The sequence below is a fragment of the Physeter macrocephalus genome, chromosome 8, assembly GCF_002837175.3.
Source record: "Physeter macrocephalus isolate SW-GA chromosome 8, ASM283717v5, whole genome shotgun sequence".
In the NCBI taxonomy this organism is placed as follows: Eukaryota; Metazoa; Chordata; class Mammalia; order Artiodactyla; family Physeteridae; genus Physeter; species Physeter macrocephalus.
Window position 1 is genome coordinate 130701967 of NC_041221.1, and position 21647 is coordinate 130723613.

The window sequence follows — 21647 nt, forward strand, 5'->3', positions numbered from 1 at the left end:
TCTATTAATAAAGACAACAAAAGAAGGATAAGGTTTCAATATTTTATTCAAGTTTTATTTTAAGTGATGTTAATTACAGCATTTGAAGGGGAGGAACTAATTCCACACAAAATGGAAGACTCTAAAATGTACCCATTAAACTGCTAAAAAATAAACTGAGTGGTGAGAATACAACAGAAGTTCAATTTAGATTCTGAGTGTTGTCACCATGTGATTACAGTCACCGAGACTCTTCCCAGCTTGCAGCTGGAGCTCTTAGAAGCTATTTCATACTCTGGTGCAAGGGCAAAAAAACACAACATGAGAAAAAACACAGTTAAGTCCTGAATTATTGGCTTCATCACATCCACCTTCTCCACCCCAAAATGGCACAAAAGAAACAGCTACCACGCCCTGCAGACTACTTTTGGTGTAAAAGAGGTGATGGATTGGGGTGGAAAAAGTCCCTGCCTAAACAAGTCCCTTTCAGATGAGTTTGTATACACCATCAAACAGCCTCTCCTCAATCAGCGTAGGAAACCAAGGTTCAATTCTCAGGAAGTCACAATTTCATTCATTTACTCAATACGAATTTACAAATTACAAAGTGCCTGCAAATTATCAACTTCCACTTGCAGCCATTTCTAGGTAAAAAAGAAACCTGACATCTCTAGAGAGGCCAGCAAGCTCCCCCTCAAGTCTACAGCTGAAAGGACCTTTTTTGAAATTGGGTTTCTTCTGTACCTCTGAAAGGGTAACACCCTAAAGCTGAATCATCTTTAACCTGGAAGTCTAACATGATATTTAGCGATACTTGCATCCCAGACATACAACATTAAAAGGAACACTAAATTCTGAAGGTAGCTATGCTGCAAAATAGTTTAAAATTAAACGATTGTACAGTATTCATTTATGCTTGAAACTCCAGTCCTAGACCAAGCTTGTGGCCACCAGCGTTGACATTCTTGCCATCCAGCAGAGCTGACAGTGTCAGTTTGATACCTGCAGGGGGAAAAGTGAGGGAGAGGAAAGGAGGAGAGAGGGAGGAAAGAAAAGAGAAGAAAGGTTAGCAAATGGAGGATCGCTGAAGCACACTGGTGACACCACACCAGATTCAGAACCTGTTCCAGCTGAGTGTGACCAGCAGGAGCAAAACCACACGGCCCTTCAATCCCTGTTACTCAGCACCATCCAACTGATGACTAGGTAGCCTAGGATAAGCTTGTACAACAATAAAGATTATTCCATAGCTCACCCAAATCCACTTTCCTTCATCCTCTCATCATCCCTGCTACAAAATCTATAATCAGCGCCATGCAGAAAACTTCTTTAGCAAAAGCCCCTTGAAATGAAACCCCAACCATGAATCAGACTCCACGGTCTTACAATCCCAATCACAGCATGCACACAAATGCAGACACACAAACACACGACTAAATGCTATTTTCTCTAGAATAGCTTGATTCTGCCATCATGTAACCTTAGATTTACAGGGTTCAAAGTCCCAGTCTGACCAAACTAACCCCAAGGTGGTATTATTTCCTGTAGCTGTAACATACTATGGACTGGCCTAGCTAACTGTGCAGAGGAAACCTACAAACCAGTTTTACAATGGGGATGACTTATAGGCTAGTTTTAAGAACCTGCTGGAAATAAGTATCAAGCATTAGGCACACACTGGGAAAAAGAATGGAAGTAAATAACCAAAAATGTAATACATGTTAGCCTTGGCCTTTTTTCTCCTACTTACTACTTCTCCTATTCACCAATGGTTTTATAATGACTCTGCACTCCTTTACAAACAATCAACTATAAAACTTTATATGCATTCATTTACAATGTATTACACAGTCATTTTATACGCAATAACATAAAGCAGCAAACCAGCACCACATCTTTTTTAAGACAAAGAACTAATTTCACACAACCAACACATACCTGGCTTTAGGGTCTGAGTATATCCTAACCCTATCAGGCTGGAGTTGTTCACTTTAGCCTAGTCAAGGAAAAAAGATAAAAGAGTGAAAATGTTAAGTACTTCACATTTCTGTCTCCAAACTGAATAAGAGCTTTTTAATCAACCAACTCTGGACGTCAGTATCAAATTCTCTTTTTTCATGACCACTTTGTTTATAGGATTCATTAAATTCAATATGAAATATATCAAATTTAGGAACTAGGTCGCAGAAGGGTAACGCAAAGAAACAACACAATTTTCAAGTAAAAGAAAGTTATTATTTACATTTCATTCCTTACAGTATGTGTGCCCAATTCCATTTATACATAGTAGGTCTGTATTTTTAAGTTATAACAGGTGAGGACACCTTCATTTATGGCCAGAGACATAAAAGACTTTCTTGTATTTGTTGGGATAAAGAAAAACAGACCAAATGTCAGATGGGGTTTTGAAGCAATTTTTAAATGGCAGAACATTGTTCTAATTTTTTCTTCATGAAAAAGAGAAGCAAAAATCAAAAAAATTTGGCACTGACAAGCCTCAATTTTTGGAGCAAAACAATAACCTAGCCAATCACTTAAATCTCAGCACTTAGTGAATACTGATTAATAATTAATCAATAAAGCAGGTGAGTCGATAATAATTTTGCCCTTATTCTTCTGCCTGAGTTGTAGGGAAATCTGGGCCTCTCCCTGACCCCTTTCTGGGGAAATAAGGAGAGGTCAGGAGCAGAGCAAGCTCAAGCTGTGAGCACACCGAGTCCTGGCGAAAGCTAGAGCTACCAGGGTGTGTGTTTTCCTGCTCACATGCTGTTTTTAGACCCAGCATCTCCCACTGGAGAAAACAGGAAGGTAGGCCTCCAGGCAGTCAGTGCCCCATCTAGATGTTCCATTTTGTCCATGCCCTCCAAATAATAAGGCCCCTTTTCCTTTGTTTTAAAGTGCCTACCATTAAGGAAGTCAAATTCAGTTCCTATTTCAGGAGACTTAAAATAGGCTGTCTGTAAATTACACAAAGCCCAGGAACCATCCTGCAACATGAGATTTCCTCATTCCACCCCAAAAAGGATCAGCCGGCAGTGCCCTGTGACAACAGATATGAGCTAACAAGATTTAATGCAAAAACTGTACAGCAACGCAAGAGTCCATTAGCTATGCTACAGGGTCTGCAAGATAAGATGCCAACCACCCAATGCCAGGGCCTGATTTCTTAATATGCAGTACAGGAGCTGGGCAAGAGAATGAAAACTGAGGGGGAAAGGAACATTTAAAACCTTCAGGTTCAAGGTAACCCCCTTTACAGTCTGCAGCATGGACCAGGGACTGGTTAGAGAAGGAGGCTCCATAGCAAGGCAGTCTGGGTCAAACACAAACCCCAGCACTTACCAGCTGCCTGCACTTGGGCAAGTTACTCAACCACTCTAAGCTTTCAGTTCCTCATTTGTGAAAACATGGATGGGATAATTAAAAAAAAAAAAAAAAAAAAGGCACCTATCTCAAACAGGTTGTATAAGAATTAAATACAGTAATCCACATATAATGGTCTCCATACAGTGCCTGGCAGCCATAGTAAATACTATTACTATGATGGTTTTACTCATTGTGAACCCTTTCACAGTGAGAAAATCTCTACCCAAAGCATGGAACTCCATCAATCCAAAAGGATTGCAACCTAAGGGTCATGGTAAGGTCTCAGAGATTCAAGATTCTACAGGTACCCACCGAGAAGCAGGCATCAGGGTCAATCTGGTACTTGGCTGCTATTCCAAAGCGAGTGTTACTGTTTCCTGCTGTCCAGGCCAGATTAACAGCAGTCTCCAACTTCTTATTCACCTTCTGATAAATGGAGCCACCAAACTCTGTCCCATCATTTCTGCAAATAAGCACAGCACAGATGCCAAGCAGCCCAGGAAGGCGACCTGAGCTGGGCAGAGCTGACCAAGTCTAACAGAGGACAAGCATGTTGTAAATGGACTCAACTGATCACAAAACAGGCACCAAATTACAGCAAGCCTGATAGGAATGGCACAGACACCAGGGTCAGGAAGGTTTAGAGGAAGGGAAAGGCTATCTCAGCCATCACTGGGAACACCCAGAGGCAGCTCAGTCAACTACTCAGGCTGCCTGGAACTTGAAGTTTGCTTCTACATTAATCTTTAAAATAAAAGCAGTAACTAGGGCACTGGGATTCTGGATTCTGAGTGATTTCTTTCTTCTGCTGCGAAGGTTATTACTTTTATAAATGCTCTATTATAAAAATGGAAAGAGAGAACAAAGCCAGAAATGGCAAGGAAGAAATGGCCACTCATGTTCCTCAGAAGGCAGCTTATAACCCTTAGCACCAGCAGCTGCATCCACTGCTGAAGGTGCACAGCCAGAACTGACCCAGGCCCTAGGAGGAACAGCAATTACGAGAGCTTAACCTATTATTCAGACTTGTTGGCCTATGCATACTATTGGCCCATGCTGCAACATCTATGGTCCTCGTGAGATTTGAAAAGGAGCAACTTGCTACATTACAAAATGTTTCTGTCTTTCAAAAATGGAATGAGGGCTTCCCTGGTGGCGCAGTGGTTGAGAATCCGCCTGCCGATGCAGGGGATACGGGTTCGTGCCCCGGTCCGGGAAGATCCCACATGCCGCAGAGCGGCTGGGCCCGTGAGCCATGGCCGCTGAGCCTGCGCGTCCGGAGCCTGTGCTCCGCAACGGGAGAGGCCACAACAGCGAGAGGCCTGCGTACAGCAAAAAAAAATAAAAATAAAAAAAAGAATGAAACCCAGCAAGCCAAACTCCTTCCTCTCTTCCAAACACACCGTATTGACTGCAGCCTCTGGGAATATTCCCTTCCCCACCCTAACATTTTTAACATAAAAATACAACATCAGGGGACTTCCCTGGTGGCACAGTGGTTAAGAATCCACCTGCCAATGCAGGGGACACGGGTTCGAGCCCTGGTCCAGGAAGATCCCACATGCCGCGGAGCAACTAAGCCCATGCACCACAACTACTGAGCCTGCGCTCTAGAGCCCGCGAGCCACAACTACTGAGCCCACGTGCCACAACTACTGAAGCCCACGCGCCTAGAGCCCGTGCTCCGCAACAAGAGAAGCCACCGCAATGAAAAGCATGCGCACCTCAAAAAGAGTAGCCCCCGCTCACCGCAACTAGAGAAAGACAGCGTGCAGCAACGAAGATCCAACGCAGCCACAAATAAAGAAAATAAAGAAATTTTTAAAAAAAATACAATGTCAAAGTTCTGCCTCATCATTTTGGGTGTCTCCAGTGGAAATAGCACTGGAAACTATTAAGGCAGGTCCCATATGCTTTGGAATCCAGCAAAGAGCTTTTAGAACTCACTAACCCATGAATAAATTGTTGCTGTTTCATTGCAAACTCTGCTCTTCACTAATACACTCTCCCTAAAGTAGATGCTCATTAAATACATTCTAAATTCTTAAGTTTTTCCCTGAAATTCAGCCAGACAGACAGTGTGCTTCCAGAAAGTACAGGAAGAGCATAGACACCACCTGATTCAGAGAATCCTGACTTCTTCAGAAAGTCTGAGCATGCTACAAAACAGCAGCTTGTCAAAAATAATAGATTTTTGAGTGACTGTGGTATAACTCAAATGGGGAAATTTCCTTGGGCTTAAATGTGTTTAAACATTAGATTTTTCAATACATTCTAAAACCAGCAACACTGCCTTCCTGTACTGAACTCTTAAAACCATAAAGAAACTCGTTGTAAAAAAAATCATCTAGGGCTTCCTGGTGGCGCAGTGGTTAAGAATCCACCTGCCGATGCAGGAGACACGGTTTTGAGCCCTGGTCCAGGAAGATCCCACATGCTGCGGAGCAACTAAGCCCATGCATCACAACTACTGAGCCTGCGCTCTAGAGCCCATGAGCCACAACTACCGGAGCCCACGTGCCACAACTACCGAAGCCCACATGCCACAACTACTGAAGCCCACGCGCCACAACTACTGAAGCCCACGCGCCTAGAGCCCGTGCTCTGCCACAAGAGAAGCCGCTGCAATGAGAAGCCCGCGCACTGCAACGAAGAGTAGCCCCCGCTTGCCGCAACTAGAGAAAGCCCGCGCACAGCAACGAAGACCCAACGCAGCCAAAAATTAATTAATTAATTAATTAATTATTTTTAAAAAGCCATCTACATGAAGCACACAGAACATCTGTTACACACCTGGGCCTCTGCAAGACCAGGGCAACCCAGATTAGCTGTGTCAGCTGTTTCCATGCCAGTTCCAAAAATAAACCATGTCCACCTATTAAAAATCCTGAAACTCAGGTAAGTAAAACAGCTGAAAGTCATTGCTCTTCCTGGAACTGGTGCAAGTTCCCAATTCCAAACCAAGGAAGCACTTTCCATGTCAGCCAAAATTCTCAATTAAAAAACACTTCTATGCATGTGATATTTTTCCTATGGCTTTTTTGCATGTTACCTTTTTTAAATTTACATATCTTTTTGACCTTTTTCAGTATACATTTCTATGAATTTTAATACAAAGACTCATGTGGCCAGGATACAGAACAGTCCCACTACCAAACTCCCCTGTGCCACCCCTTTAAAGTGACACCCTCCCTGTTCCTCTCCCCCAACCACTGAGCTGTCCATCTCCATAGTTTTCTTGTGATTTTTTTAGTTTTAAAAGACTCAAATTTTATTAATTTATTATATTAATGTATTATATTAATTTATTAATTATAAAAATTCCTCAAAAATTTTTATTATGGAAATGTTACTAGTTTAGACCCAAATACCATTTACTTGTCTCTAAATTTTAAAAGTCACTTCTTTAGTGACCTCTAGTGGAAAGAGAGAAATTTGGTAAATTTGTACCCAGCTTACACCATCCATTAGTTCTTCATGTCTACAGAGATTTCATGGATGAAATTTGTTTCCCTTAAATCTAAATCAGCACTCTGCTTCAACCCTCAAGTTTGATTACAAAGGGCTCTCTCTAACCTACCCTGTAATTTCCTCTTCCCTTCATGATACTGTCCAGTTAAGAAACTTCTAAATGTTCTGCCATGCAGAGAAGACACTCAGTATTTAACTGAGATAATCAACTCCTAATTTGGCTCCCATGCCTACATTTCATTAAAGCACAGCAAGCTGGTCCTCAGGCAGTATACAGAGAAAGAGAGCTACACCTCCCCACCCCCATTTGGTTAACTACAATGAAAGGCCCTCCAATGTCCATAAAGCTGCAGGGAAGGGACACTCCTGCGGACTGACATCATGCCCTTGCCGTAAGTGATCAGCCATTCTGTGTGTACCAGGGACAACATTTACTGTTCACAGAATAGGAAGAACCTACATCACTTCAGGAAACAGGTAGGTGGGAAACAAGAACAATACTAGCAGGCCATTTGGCTCATCTGATTCCAACAAACTCACTTCCCAGTGATTAAAAATTGAGCTTAGAAAAAAATCATGGTAAACAATCCTCCGACTGCACACACTCACATACACTTACACATTAGTGTGAAGCTGGAACTCATCAGTCTTGTAGCCAACTGCAAAGTTGCTCTGGGTCACTCGAGACTTCGCAGTCTCAAAATTCATCTGGTAGCCAGCCAGCCAGCCCTCGTAACCCAGCACCAGAGCACCCCGGATGGAAGGCCCGGCAATGTCGAAATCCACGTCACAGCCCAGGTTGATATGTTCCCGCTTGTACCCTGTCTTGATTTTAGCATTTTTTTTCCTGGAGGAAAAGAAATTGTATTAAAATCAGAAGCTAACTCATCTTGTGACAAGCATGCCAAGAGACACAAATTTTAAAAAATAATAATCCCCGTTTGAATAGAGGGGTAGGAAGGCAAAGTCAGGGCCCCAGATCTCCCTTAAGCAACTTCTGTGCCACAATGGGCAGAACACAACCTCTCTTCAACTGGAATCCAGAATAATGAAGAAACACCACCATAATGAAGCGAGAACATAGGCAAGAAAAGCTGGAAAAAGAAGCGTTAAGTAATTTTTACTATCCTCTCCCTGTGCTTAATATAGTGGCCTACACAGGCATTCATTACGCATAGCACCACCATGTAATTATGAAACAGATGCATCTTTGCTATTTTCCAAGTCTGTGGAAAAGATACATCTGTCATGAAGGCAGCTGTCTAAACAGCAGCTTTTAATGAGAAGGTCATCTTCTTACTTTATGGCTCACTTAGTAAAGAAACATATACTAATTCCCTTCTAAGTAAATACAACAGTTAGACAGCTTTTAATTCAGTATCCATGAGATCCCAATGAGTATATATTTCAGAGAACTGGATAGTGAGGTAGAACCTGGGGCCCTGCAGTCATAGGGGGCCAGGAAGCCCTGGTGGACTGGACAAGATCCCAGGTCTAGTCTGCTGATCCCAGATTTGCGTATACGGCCAGATAGCGCCTCCCTTGACTATTACTCAAGACCCAGCATTTCTCAGGAAAGGCAGGTGAGTCATGTCACCTGCAAATATATTATCACAATGCCTTTTAACAAAAGTCAGTATTAGAGACAAGATCACATCTATCAAATAAAATTTAGACTATTTTCACCTGATTGTTTCTGTCATTCAACTGCAAAATGGACATCTTCCACAGCAAGAAACATTCTCAGCAGAGACCACAGGAGATATGCTTCAAGGTTCAAGGACCACATAGCCCTGTCCAGCCCAGCTTCATTCACACTGAGATTAAAGCTTTATCCCCAGCACCCAAACTGGGGGCCCTAAATACCATTCCCTCCTAAAAGGAACCAGCACTCCTCAGAAAATTGCAGATTACAGGTTGGGGCAGGAAAGGTGCAAGATGGGCTTGAAGCATCTATCAAAGCTATCAAAGACTTTGAGGTTGGGGCAAAAGGACTTGAGAGCTAAGATGAAGAGGCTCCCACAGGGACTTCCCTGGTGGTCCAGCGGTTAAGATTCCATGCTCCCAATGCAGGGGGCCGAGGTTCGATCCCTGTTCAGGGAACTAGATCCCACGTGCCACAACTAAGAGCCTGCATGCCGCAACTAAAAGATCCCACATGCCGCAACTAAGACCCAGCGCAGCCAAATAAATAAATATGTAAATATATTTTTTTAAAAAAACAGGCTTGGCTTCCCTGGTGGTGCAGTGGTTGAGAATTCGCCTGCCAATGCAGGGGACACGGGTTCGTGCCCCGGTCCAGGAAGATCCCACATGCCGCGGAGCGGCTGGGCCCGTGAGCCATGGCCGCTGAGCCTGCGCGTCCGGAGCCTGTGCTCCGTAACGGGAGAGGCCACAACAATGAGAGGCCCGCGTACCGGGGGGGGAAAAAAAGAAAAAAACAGGCTCCCAAGGGCTTCAAATATGAGACAATATAAGCATCAAGAATAATATCAGCAGTGACTGAAGCATATCAAATGTTTAAATCTATGAACTCATAATGACACTCAGGACACACACACATTGGTCATCTTTAGAGACTAGAGAATCAATTTGTTATTTTGAAGAGAGTAAATAAAAAAGGAATCAAACATGTACCCAACCTTTCCTATACTAACTATATCTCAAAATAACCAAAGATTTGATAAGTTTCTCTTTATAGAAATATTCCAGCTAAAAAATGAAAAAAGAAAGATAAAGGTGGAATTATCAGCAATTTGTAACCCCTTATGAGTAGATCATGAATGGCACTAACATAAAAGAGAAAACCAAGCCTTCTGTGTGCATCCCTATGGAAGCAGATTTCAGCACCCCCCAAAACGGAATCTAAATGTGATAAAGCCTCTAGACTTAGCAATTCACAGGAAATGTGGGGGACAGGGGAACAAGTTAAACAATACCACAGAATGCAAACAGCAAAATTTACTCTATATATAATTCTAGAAGACAAATGATCTAGTTTTAACAAATAAATTGCAAGGGGAAAAAAAACAGAAGAGAACCTAAAAACTAAGATTTAGGAGCCATATGAACCAATTTTTACAATTTTGCATGGACAATTTTTGATTCTCTAGAAAATTTTCATGAAATCATGTAAATTTGAAGAGACTAGGCTTGACAATATTAAGAAATTATGATTAATTTTCACAATGTAATGATACTGTGGTTATGCTTTTTTTAAAAGGAAACTTAAAGATACATATGAAAGTGTATACAGATGAAAGTATGTGATATCTGTTATTTACTTCAAAATAATCTGAGGGTGAGAGGGGTTGATTATGGATGTATAAATAAAACATGATTGGCCATGGGTTGATAATTATTAAAGCTGGGTAATGAGAACATGATAAAGGTATAATATACTTTTCTGCATTCGTTCGCACATTTGAAATTTTCCATAATAAAAAATTTAAAGATTAGCCACTCCAAGTTCCAATGAGTCAGAATTTCAGAGGTCATAGGTGAAAATAAAGTTAACACACTTCCCTAGTGACAATGAAACTTACAACTTCTGTTCAGGTTGCTTCTGTGCATTTTTGCAAGCTTTGAAGGAAAGGAGTGACAATCTAACTCTCAGTAAGGAAAACTTAAAATAAACCTATTTTGGTCTGCTGGCTCTTTAGAGGAAGACACCTGGGTTATGACCAAGTATCCAGTTGGCACCAAGCAGTGTAGGATGATTGATGAAAAAAACAGCTGCTCAGAGGCTGACATTTAGAAAGAAGGGGAAATCAAGACATGTAAAAATCAGGCATCTTTTAACCACTGGGTAAAATGTGACACCTGTACCAGGGCCTCTGACCAGTGGTGTGCACAAGCCACAGTGGACAGTTACACAGTGCCTCCACACACCACCCCACTGGATTCTGGCCAGAGGCACCAGGTCCCCAGGGAACGGGCACTAGTGGGGCAGTGACTAGGTTTCTCTCCAGGCTTGGCTCTAAGGCAGCATTCTATGCCTTTGGAGCTTTTCCTCTTTCAAATATTATTGGGATTTTTTAAAGCTATTTAAATAATGGTGCTAATTTGACAGCACCTGAGAGAGGCATACTCTTAATCTGTGCTTAACAAGCTGGCTTTATCTGTGGTAAGTACTCAGTGTGGGTGCCAGTCCCCTGATGAGGTCTGTCTGCAGCTTCATCCAAATGTGGTATATGCTTAGCTCCTTAAAGGAAGCCAGGATACTTTCCCAGGCTGTACCCCTCAGACACTTTGGAAAGCCAGCTTTCATTTCCAATCTCCATCGAGTCATCAAAACTTTCCTCAAATACCCATTAGCAATGAGTACATCTTGTGCCCACAGTCTTAGTTTCTAAACACCATTCTTCAATAAAAGGAACAAAGGCTCCTCAGAGAAATAGCTGATAGCAGGACTAGGGAAGAACAAGTACACTTTCTGAAGAAGCGCTCCAAAAAAGTGACAGGGGCTTGTCAAAAGCACACAGGATGTCAACTTGAAGGCTCCCAATGGCCATATCTGGGACAATATGAGTAACAAAATATAGTAATGGATTACAATCCATAGAATAAAATAAATGTCCAAGAATCCGTACTGATACAGATAACTGATCAAATAAATAAAAGGTGGAGAAGGAAGAGCTCTTCCTTTCAGTAAAATCCCAATTAATAAATGTAGAAGGAATGATGGGAACAGAAATTCACCATTTGGGGGACTTCCCTGGTGGCGCAGAGGTTAACAATCCGCCTGCCAAGAGAGCAGACACGGGTTCAAGCCCTGGTCCAGGAAGATCCCACATGCCACAGAGCAACTAAGCCTGTGTACCACAACTACTGAGCCTGCGCTCCAGAGCCCGTGAGCCACAACTATGGAGCCCACGTGCTGCAACTACTGAAGCCCGTGCACCTAGAGCCCATGCTCCGCAACGAGAAGCCACCTCAATAAGCCCCCTGACTCGTTGCAACTAGAGAAAGCCTGCATGCAGCAACGAAGACCCAACACGGCCAAAAATAAATAAATAACATATAAAAAAAAATTAAAAATAAAAAAAATAAAGAAATTCACCATCTGCCAAACACAGTTGTTGCAGGCAAGAATCACCAATGAATGCTAATATTTGTGAGTCAAAGTATAAAAATTAGAATATTTGCATGGTCTCAAAGCATCTCCCCACAAGATACTTGTTAATTATAGAGAAAAAAGTACCTTTACAGAGAAATCTGGCAAATGCCACTTTAATCAAGTGACCAAAGTAACGTCACCAGTAATGAGGTACATTGATATATATCCCCTGATGTCATGCACCAAGATGGACAGAACACAACATCCTATCTATAGCTATCAAAAATAAATAACCTGAGATTAACCATGAGAAAACATCAGACAAATCCAAATCAAAGGATTCTACAAAATAATTGGCCAATCATCTTTGAAAGTGTCAGAGTCATGAAAAATAAAGACTTAAGGATGGTTGAGATGGTAAACTTTATGTGTATTTTACCACAAATTTTATTTTTGGCCATACCACACAGCATGCAGGATCTTCCCCGACCAGGGATTGAACCTGTGCCCCCTGCACTGGGAGCGTGGAGTTTTAACCACTGGACTGACAGCCAGGGAAGTCCCCACAATTTTTAAAAACTAAAAAAACTAAGAAATGAAATTCAATACATGCCCTTGGCCTTGTCATCAGTGTGCAAAACAACCTTCCCAGGCCTAGGAGACCCACTGCTCTGAGTGGAAAAAAACAAGAGTGTGTTCTAGAAGAGACTGATTCCCTCTAGCCACTCTGAAAAGCACCAGGAGCTGAGGCAGATCAACATGCCCTCTTGCCTCCTGATGTGCCCAATAAACAGCAAGCCTAATCTGTCTGTGGCTGGAGGGCCTAAAGCAGGAAAGTACAGTCTCAGGAGCCACCTTGCAATTAAGCCCACAAGCTCTCAGTGTCCCTAAGTAGGAAGCTGGGGAAGAGGCCCTCCAGCATGAAAAATGGGGCTGGCAACAGTGACCAACAGCCCTTGCTTCCAAACACTGCCTGGGGGCTTCCCTGGTGGCGCAGTGGTTGAGAGTCCGCCTGCCGATGCAGGGGACACGGGTTCGTGAGCCATGGCCGCTGAGCCTGCACATCCGGAGCCTGTGCTCCGCAACGGGAGAGGCCACAGCAGTGAGAGGCCCGCATACGGGAAAAAAAAAAAAAAAAAAGCAAAAAACAAACACTGCCTGCTGCCCTAGAGCCTTGGCCACTTACACTGTGAGCAGCCTCACTCACATGGAATGGAGCATTACTGGACCAGAAATCCTGCAGCCTCCACAGCTGAGGCCAGGAGAACAATAACAAACAGCACAGAATGAATCTTAAATCTTACTATAAGGGGCTTCCCTGGTGGCGCAGTGGTTGCACGTCCGCCTGCCAATACAGGGGAACCGGGTTCGCGCCCCGGTCTGGGAGGATCCCACATGCCGCGGAGCGGCTGGGCCCGTGAGACATGGCCGCTGGACCTGCGCGTCCGGAGCCTGTGCTCCGCAACGGGAGAGGCCACAACAGAGGGAGGCCCGCATACCACAAAAAAAAAAAAAAAAAATCTTACTATAAAACACCACTAAAGGTCCTTATGGAGAAAACAGATGATATTCTTACCCAGTGTTTGGTGAGAAGGATGAATCGAAGGTCAGCTTCAGGCCATGTGCAAGCTGAACAGAAAAGAAATTCACCAACAGGTTTAGTCACAAGACAGGCGGCCGATGTCACTTAATAAAACTGTGTCTTTTCACAGGTGACCATTACCTGATCTTCCACAGTAATCTCCGTGCCTAGTGTGTTGTCAGTGTTCCATTTCTCCGTAAACGTCAGACCATATTCGGTCCATCTGTACTTGGTTTCCAGACTGCCCGTCACTTTGGTGGTCTCGGTGTTGGCTGAACCTGAGCTTGTAAATTCCTTCAAAGAAGAGAGTCACAGCCTGCATGCCAGCACTTCATTCTGCACTGCTCCACCCCTAAATGCACTGTACTTTCCTTTATGCAAGAGGTGAGACCCTGAATGCGTGGGTGCAAAAGCTCATTCTATAATTCAGTTAGGTATTTGAAGTACAGATGGAGTCTGCTAATTAAAGGAATCTTTCAGGGAATTCTTTATCAGAAGAAAGCTTCCTTCCTCCCCTGTAACTCTTTAGTCTGGACAGGAAGGCAATTCTCCTTCTGTCCTACCTCCAGGCTCGTACAGAGAAAAAGCTTTGAGCTAAAGCTGACATTGCAGTAATTCTACCCAAAACTTCTTCCTTCCAACAATTCACAATCTAAAAGGGATTACTAAGATTTGGGGGTATTTTTCAATAATTATGTGGTATGGAACACAGGTCAATTTTGAAATAAGAAACATGAGGAAAAATAAAATTGAGGCCTGCCCCATATTCCTATGAGTATTAACAGCTGCTGAAATGGGGACCTAGTCACATGGTTCCCCTGGACCACCCATGCCACAGAGGATGCAATGAATGTGACAACCAAAAGCTGCCACAATCAGAAAAGTCCCTTTGTTTGCCACCCAGACGGAAGTTATTTTTTATTGATCTACAGTAAATACCCATGCTCCATATAGGCAGACAACTTACCAGTCCATTCTCAGATTTTGTTTTCAAATCAAGTTTTATTAAGCCAAACCCTAAAGAAAGAACATGGAAACTGTTAATAGGTTAAATAACTAACTCAAGAGCAGCATCTCTGCCTCCCTTAGGTTGTTTAAAAATGAGATGAGTGCAGAGGGCACCAGTCTCCACTGCTGCCTGCCTCTCTCTGTGTGGAGCCCGGTTGCCATGGAACAGTGGCAGGCAGAACATACACAGGCCCCACCTGCACTCCCAGTGGAGTCTGAGAAAAGGGTGCATGACAGCGTGAGCACATGCCTAAGGACAAGCTCTAAATTTAGAAGCCGCATTCCACTGCAGCAGCATCCACAGACCTGCTCCCGCCTAGGAGAGGAAACAAGAATGTCCACTTGTCTGCAGCAATTCACAAGCCTACCCGTACTGGGTGCACAACCAAAACTGCTTCACTAGCCATAGCATAGGCTTATCTTTTTTCTCTGACATGAAGTTTCTGAGAGCTGACTGACCCAGGTCTCTCAAACTGTAATGGGTAAAATACCAAACATGCCAACCCAGTTTCTGAGCTGAAAGGCCACTCCATGCAACACTCACCATAGCCCTTGGTAAAGACATCCCTGGCAGATTTGCCAAGATCAGCATACGTGGGAGGCACAGCCATCTTCTGCTATAATAAAAGAACCACCAGAATAAACACATTGGTAATTAAGGATATTAGTTTTCCACCAATAAAAATCATCAGCACTGAGTTCCAGGTACCTTATTCCCCCAGGTGTGGACAAAGAAGCCTGTGCTATCTCCTGCTTCTTTCTGTGGCCAGAGCTTGAAACACCCAGTAAGTTTTTATTGACAGCAGACCAGCCTGACTTTGGACCTCTTCTCCTAGGCATCCCCAGGACTGAGCACAGGCCCAGAATATGGTAGGAGTCAGTCAATATTTGCTAAATGAATTCATTGGCCAAGACCAGTCCCATAAGCCAGCTACTTTACTGAACTGCAGGACTCTTGCCAATAAAACATATCTTCTTACAAAATATCGACTGCTAGGACATTAAATACACTGAAGAGAAATCAGAGCTTTTCATGGCAACGTATTTTCTATACAGTTCTGATTTCATTCATTCAACAAATACTTATGGAGTACCTACTATGTGTCAGAATGGACCCAACTTGTCAAAGAACTTTTGCATTCTACAGGAACCCACTTTTAGAGTATCATAATCCTCATAGAGAAAACAGTAAAACCTACCTACCTAACTAGGCAATTCTTCACATGGAAGGAAATGCAACCACATCCCCCCCAAATTTAATTCAAATAAACATCTATTGAGCTTCAATGTGACTTTACTTTTAAAACCAACTATCAAAGTACTACTTGGGATTGATGCACATCACTAAGTCAGTCAACAAGCATTTATTAAACACCTCGCTGTTCAAGGAAGGCAAGAACTTCAAATAGTCCTTGCCCTAAGGACCACCCTGCGCTGCCGGGAGGCTCTGCACTGACACATTATGTACACAGAATTAAGACCCTAATCCGGACGGCACACACTCTGTGCTCCACCCAGGAGGAGAGGGGAATGCGAGAAAGCACCATCTTCTGCATCTTCTCCATCTCCAAAACTGTTAGCCTCAATTAGCCAGAAATTCAGTTAACCCGAGGATGGTTCCATCCATTTTAAATACAGTATACCTAAATTACCAAACTGCATACACCTCACCTAAAGTCACATATAAATGTACTCACACAAATTAACACCCGCATGGCATATTCCTGGTTAAATGGGAACCCAGTGAAAAGTGGTGCAAGTGATCTCAAGAGAACAATATCACAACTGGAAGTTGCATCCTGACCAAAGCCTCAACTTCAAAGACATTGTGGGGAGCCCAAAAAACCAATGAGTATAATGTTAAGAAACTATAAACTTCCACAATTTTAAATTATAAAACTGTGGTCCTGGTACTATTTTACTTTTTTCAGAGGTTTTGCTAATTCTGTCCCAGCTCCCTTTTGTGTCAGAGCAGAGAGGAGCAGCCCAGTAAGCTGTTTACACGATCCTATTTTTGTTGCTGTTGTTATTGTATTTCTCACACATGATCAGGTTGGAACCATAGGCAACTCAGTCCCCATTAGGATCAGGGCATAAAGAACACGGTGGAAGACCCATTTCAGGCTGCTCCCACTGGCTCTTTCAAGGCTCTCTCCCCTCTGCCCTTCCACCCCAAATGAACCCCATAGGCACACCCACCCCAGGGACAAACCAGGAAACCATCCACCAGGTCCTCCAGAAACACCCCCTGCCTTAGGCACACGCCCCAGACACAGATGGGCCTGGGCCCCTCCCAGGAGAAGCAAGGAAACAACCCTGGACTGAAGGCTGAGGTAACAGAGCCCCAAGGAAACGTGCAAAACATCTCAGCAAAGGGCCCAGAACATTCTCCACACACACACCAATTGCTAACAGTTATCAGTGCACAGAACACCCCTCTTCAGTGCTGTCCCCTTCCCAGCTGGACCACAGACTCAGCCCCAGCCGGGTGACAGGGAGAGCAGTCCAGTGGCAATATCTCCGGGTCAGCCAAGACCTCCTGTACCTCAGAGGTCAGGGCCTTCCCGAGTACCCTCCCCTGGCTCCAGGACCCGCCTCACCAGGCACACATGGCTTTCACGTCTGGACTGGTCCATCCCTCAGGAAAAAGTCAGAACACTCATCATTTAATGCTCCCCAAATGCCCCTCCTTATCCCTAATCCCCAAAACTGAAAAGCAAAGCCACCTGTCAAAACACACTCCACCCACAGCAAAAATCGCCCTAAAGTGGCCACTGAGGAGATTACCATGCAAGGACAAGAGAGGTGGGATGGCAGAGGGGGGCTCACATAAGGCCAGGCTCTCCTTGCATCCCCAGCGCAGCAGCTGGCGGGGAAGATGCACAGGAGCCACGAGCTGAGTGGAGCCAAACCCACTCCTGGCCCTGAGGTAACACCCACCAAGGGGGGCAAGACGCTGACTCCCCTTCACCAAACGCTGTGTGGCTGTAGCTTCCCCTTTTGCTTTTCATGGAGTCTTCCTCTTTCCCCACCTCTCGTCTCCTGCTGCACTTATCTGACAGGGCTGAAGCAGCTCTGCATCTCTGAGAAGCTCAGCTTTCCTACAGCTGCAAACAGCACCCAGCACAGTTCTCAGCACCTGCTTCAAAAACAATTTTAATGTAAAAACAATGACTGCCATCCATGCTTTCTCAGGCCAGGACTACATGGGGAGAGAATTCAGCATTCTGCTTTCTCACTTAACACCCTGCCTGCACTGACCTGGAGACTGAACCCTGGTCCTGGCCCCTCCCTCCACCTCAATCAGCTCCAAATCACTCCCCATCTGTCTCTGCAGCATCCACCCCACGTGTCTTCAGAAAAGGGAACCCTCATACGCTGTTGGTGAGAATGTGAACTGGTATAGCCACTACGGAAAACAGTATTCCTCAAAAAATTAAGACTAGAACTATCATATGAGCCAGCAATTCCACTTCTGGGTATTTATCTAAAGAATATGAAAACACTAATTCGCAAAGACATGTGAACTCCTATGCTCGTCACAGCATTATTTACAATAGCCAAAAAATGGAAACAACCTAAGAGACCACCAACAAATGAATGGATAATGAATGGATAATGGATAATACTGGATAATGTGCGTGCGCACGCGCGCACACACACACACACACATGCACACACAGGAATACTACTCAGCCATTAAAAAAAAGATGAAATCTGGCCATTTGTGACAACACGGATGGACCTTGAGGGTATTATGCTAAATGAAATAAATAAGACGGAGAAGACAAATTCCCTGTGATTTCACTCATATATGGAATATAAAAAAACAAAAAACAAAAGAAATGAACAAACCAAAACAAACACATAGATACTGAGAACAGAGTAGTGGTTACTGGAAAGGAAAAGGAGGGGAGGGGGTGGGAATGGGTAAAGGGATTGATATAGTGATGGATGGAAACTAAATTTTTGGTGGTGAGCACACTGTAGTACACACAGAAGTAGAAATATAAGGTTGTATACATGAAACACAATGTTATAAACCAATGTTACCTCAATAAAAAACGAAAAAAAAAAGAAGAAACTCAGCTTCTAGAGGCTGAGCATGAAGCAGGGTATTCTGACAGCACTGTCTGTTTAATAAGTAAATGTGCAGTGAGCATCAAAGTATTTTTACAGTAGAAAAACAAAGGAAACTTAGTATCCGACAATAGGGACTAAGTAAATGACAATGTAACCAGTAGGCAGGAGCTCCCTCTACAGGGAAACTGCAGCACCACCAGGGATGGAGGGAGACGCACAACTATCATGCCCCACCGCCACAATGGGCTAAGGAGAGCTGAACTCAAGCTGAGGAGACCAACCAAGCGCCTTCAGAAGAGAGTACTGCCACTTCTGACATCTCCAGGTTCAGTCTCCAGGTCAGTACAGGCAGGGTGTTAAGTGAGAAAGCAGAATGCTGAATTCTCTCCCCATGTAGTCCTGGCCTGAGAAAGCATGGATGGCAGTCATTGTTTTTACATTAAAATTGTTTTTTCTGAGAACTGTGCTGGGTGCTGTTTGCAGCTGTAGGAAAGCTGAGCTTCTCAGAGAGGCAGAGCTGCTTCAGAAACAAGCATGGACTTTATTAAAAGGGCCTCAGAGAGCCACATTAGAAAGACTGACACATCTGTGTTTTTGGGCAGCTCACTCAACCAATGGATTCGCAAAAATGTAAATGACAATATCTACTGTTGGCGTGGAAAATGATCACTCCCATTCTCCCCAAGTAGGAATACTATGTACAGTACAGCCCCTGAGGAGCCCATTGGTGGGCAGTGCCTAAGTGGACATGCAGTAACTCTAGCGGCAATTCTACTGCTAGGAACACACTCACAGTGGCACCCAAGGCACCCAAAGATGTATACAGAGGATGCACGCTGCAGGGTTATTTTTAACACAAAACCCAGAAGCAACGTAAATGTCCACCAATAGGGAAACAAATGAATAAAAATTAAGGTGCTTGCAAACTAAGGAATACCATGTGGTAATCAAAAAGAATGAGGTGGGCTTCCCTGGTGGCGCAGTGGTTGAGAGCTCGCCTGCCAATGCAGGGGACACGGGTTCGTGCCCCGGTCCGGGAAGATCCCACGTGCCGCGGAGCGGCTGGGCCCGTGGGCCATGGCCGCTGAGCCTGCGCGTCCGGAGCCTGTGCTCCGCAACGGGAGAGGCCACAGCAGTGAGAGCCCCGCGTACCGCAAAAAAAAAAAAAAAAAAAAAAAGAATGAGGTGGATTTCTACGTGGTGGCATAGAAAGCTACCTATGATAATAGTTCAATGAAAAGAGCAAGCCACAGAAAATGTATAATTCCATGTGACTCGAGGAAAACCATTTTACGTATGAATCTTTATATGTTCCACATTTGTGAATGGATGGAAAAGCATGTGAAGGGAAGGACATGAGCTAACCTGTAAACTGTGGCTGCCTTGGAGCTGCTTCTAGAAAGGAAAGGGGGTTTAGGAAAGGAGTGAAGTTAAAATAGGATTTTCTTTTTTTTTTTTTTTTTTTTTTTTTGTGGTACGCGGGCCTCTCGCTGTTGTGGCCTCTCCCGTTGCGGAGCACAGGCTCCGGACGCGCAGGCTCAGCGGCCACGGCTCACGGGCCCAGCCGCCCCGCGGCACGTGGGATCCTCCCAGACCGGAGAACGAACCCGCGTCCCCTGCATCGGCAGGTGGACTCTCAACCACTGCGCCACCAGGGAAGCCCAGGATTTTCATTTTTGATTCTACTTAATCACTTAAGTTGTTTGTGTACTTGATAATTTTTTTTTTAAACTAAGGACAGGGGCTTCCCTGGTGGTACAGTGGTTAAGAATCCGCCTGCCAATGCAGGGGACACGGGTTTGAGCCCTATTCCAGGAAGATCCTACAGGCCGTGGAACAACTAAGCCCGTGTGCCACAACTACTGAGCCTGTGCTCTAGAGCCCACAAGCCACAACTACTGAAGCCCATGTGCCTAGAGCCCGTGCTCCACAACAAGAGAAGCCACAGCAATGAGAAGCCCACGCACTGCAACAAAGAGTAGCTCCCACTCACCGCAACTAGAGAAAACCCACGCGCAGCAACGAAGACCCAACACAGCCAAAAGATAAATTAATTAAATAAATAAATTTTTAAAAAATAAACTAAGGACAGAAAATTTAAAAACCTAACGAATGTGTTCAAAATTAAGCCATGCTGCATTCATGATGCCACAAGTCACATTCCAAAAGGCTACTGCAGCAGAGGTGCCAGAAGGGAAAACCATCAAAGTGCCTATACTGGTTCCAAGAACAGAGTTAACAGGTAAGGCCTGTGGGGGGCACATTCTACCCTCAGGTGACCATTGATGGCTTTGGCCACCCTGCCCAGAAGGTAGGAGTAGAGCAGAGCTCCCTAACTTCAGTGTGCATGAGAGTCACCTGAGGCACTTTTTCAAAAGCCTCCTTCCTCCCACTCAGTCTTTCACTGCCTATCACACAGGCAGGGCAGCCATCAGATGCCACTGAGAAGAGTGGGCTGGCTCCCCGCACCAAGCACCCCCCAGAGCCCCCACTTTGAAGCATGTTCTTTTCTCTGCAGAAGCTCCCTCAGAAGGATCCAGGCAGGGGAGCCTTGGTGATCTCAGAAAGCCAACAACCATTGCAAAGGCTGATACAGAGAGCAGGGTGGCCATGGGTCCAAATGGCTCAGTCAGGAACAGTTGAAAGGAAAAGTTTTCTGAACACAGGTAACACCCAGTGGGTCAACAGACAACATTTTTAATGGCAAGGGTATAACTGGGCTAGGACCTAAACACCAAGAGCCACCCTGCCATGGCATTTCTCCACCCATCCGAGTACCCAGGTAGCAGGGCACAGTGACGAATGAAAGGGGCTATGAGCCTAGCAGAGGTTCTAGCTGTGTGACTTTGGACAAGCCACTTATACTCCTAGCGTCTCATTTTGCTCATCTATAAAATGGGGCTAACAATAGTTCCTTTCTACCACTGTTGCTGCAAGAATTAAGTAAGGAAAATAGATAGAGCATGCAGAAATGTCTGACACACAGTGAGTACTCAATAAGTGGTAGTGTAACCACAATCCATTAATCTGGATATTCTTTTTTTTTTTTTTTTTTTTTTTTTTTGTGGTATGCGGGCCTCTCACTGTTGTGGCGTCTCC

General features: G+C 44.2%; 1 protein-coding gene across 6 annotated transcripts in view; it reads right to left on the reverse strand.

Annotated features, from left to right (window-relative positions):
* Nucleotides 1-28: 28 nt before the first annotated feature.
* The window catches only part of VDAC1 (voltage dependent anion channel 1), a 26728-nt gene continuing 5109 nt past the window's right edge, over nucleotides 29-21647 (reverse strand). For 2 of the 6 annotated variants that reach the window (XM_055086759.1, XM_055086761.1), the window contains 9 exons: nucleotides 15010-15082; nucleotides 14425-14474; nucleotides 13599-13751; nucleotides 13452-13504; nucleotides 7436-7663; nucleotides 5070-5099; nucleotides 3658-3808; nucleotides 1918-1975; nucleotides 29-981 (listed from right to left, as the gene is read on the reverse strand). In XM_055086759.1, coding sequence (XP_054942734.1) covers nucleotides 890-981; nucleotides 1918-1975; nucleotides 3658-3808; nucleotides 5070-5099; nucleotides 7436-7663; nucleotides 13452-13504; nucleotides 13599-13751; nucleotides 14425-14474; nucleotides 15010-15076 — 882 coding nt within the window. In that variant the 5' untranslated portion in view covers nucleotides 15077-15082 and the 3' untranslated portion in view covers nucleotides 29-889. Of the gene's footprint in view, nucleotides 982-1917; nucleotides 1976-3657; nucleotides 3809-5069; nucleotides 5100-7435; nucleotides 7664-13451; nucleotides 13505-13598; nucleotides 13752-14424; nucleotides 14475-15009; nucleotides 15083-17405; nucleotides 17422-21647 lie in introns of those variants that run through there. The other 4 variants (XM_055086762.1, XM_055086760.1, XM_024120908.3 and 1 more) reach the window with 4 other exon arrangements.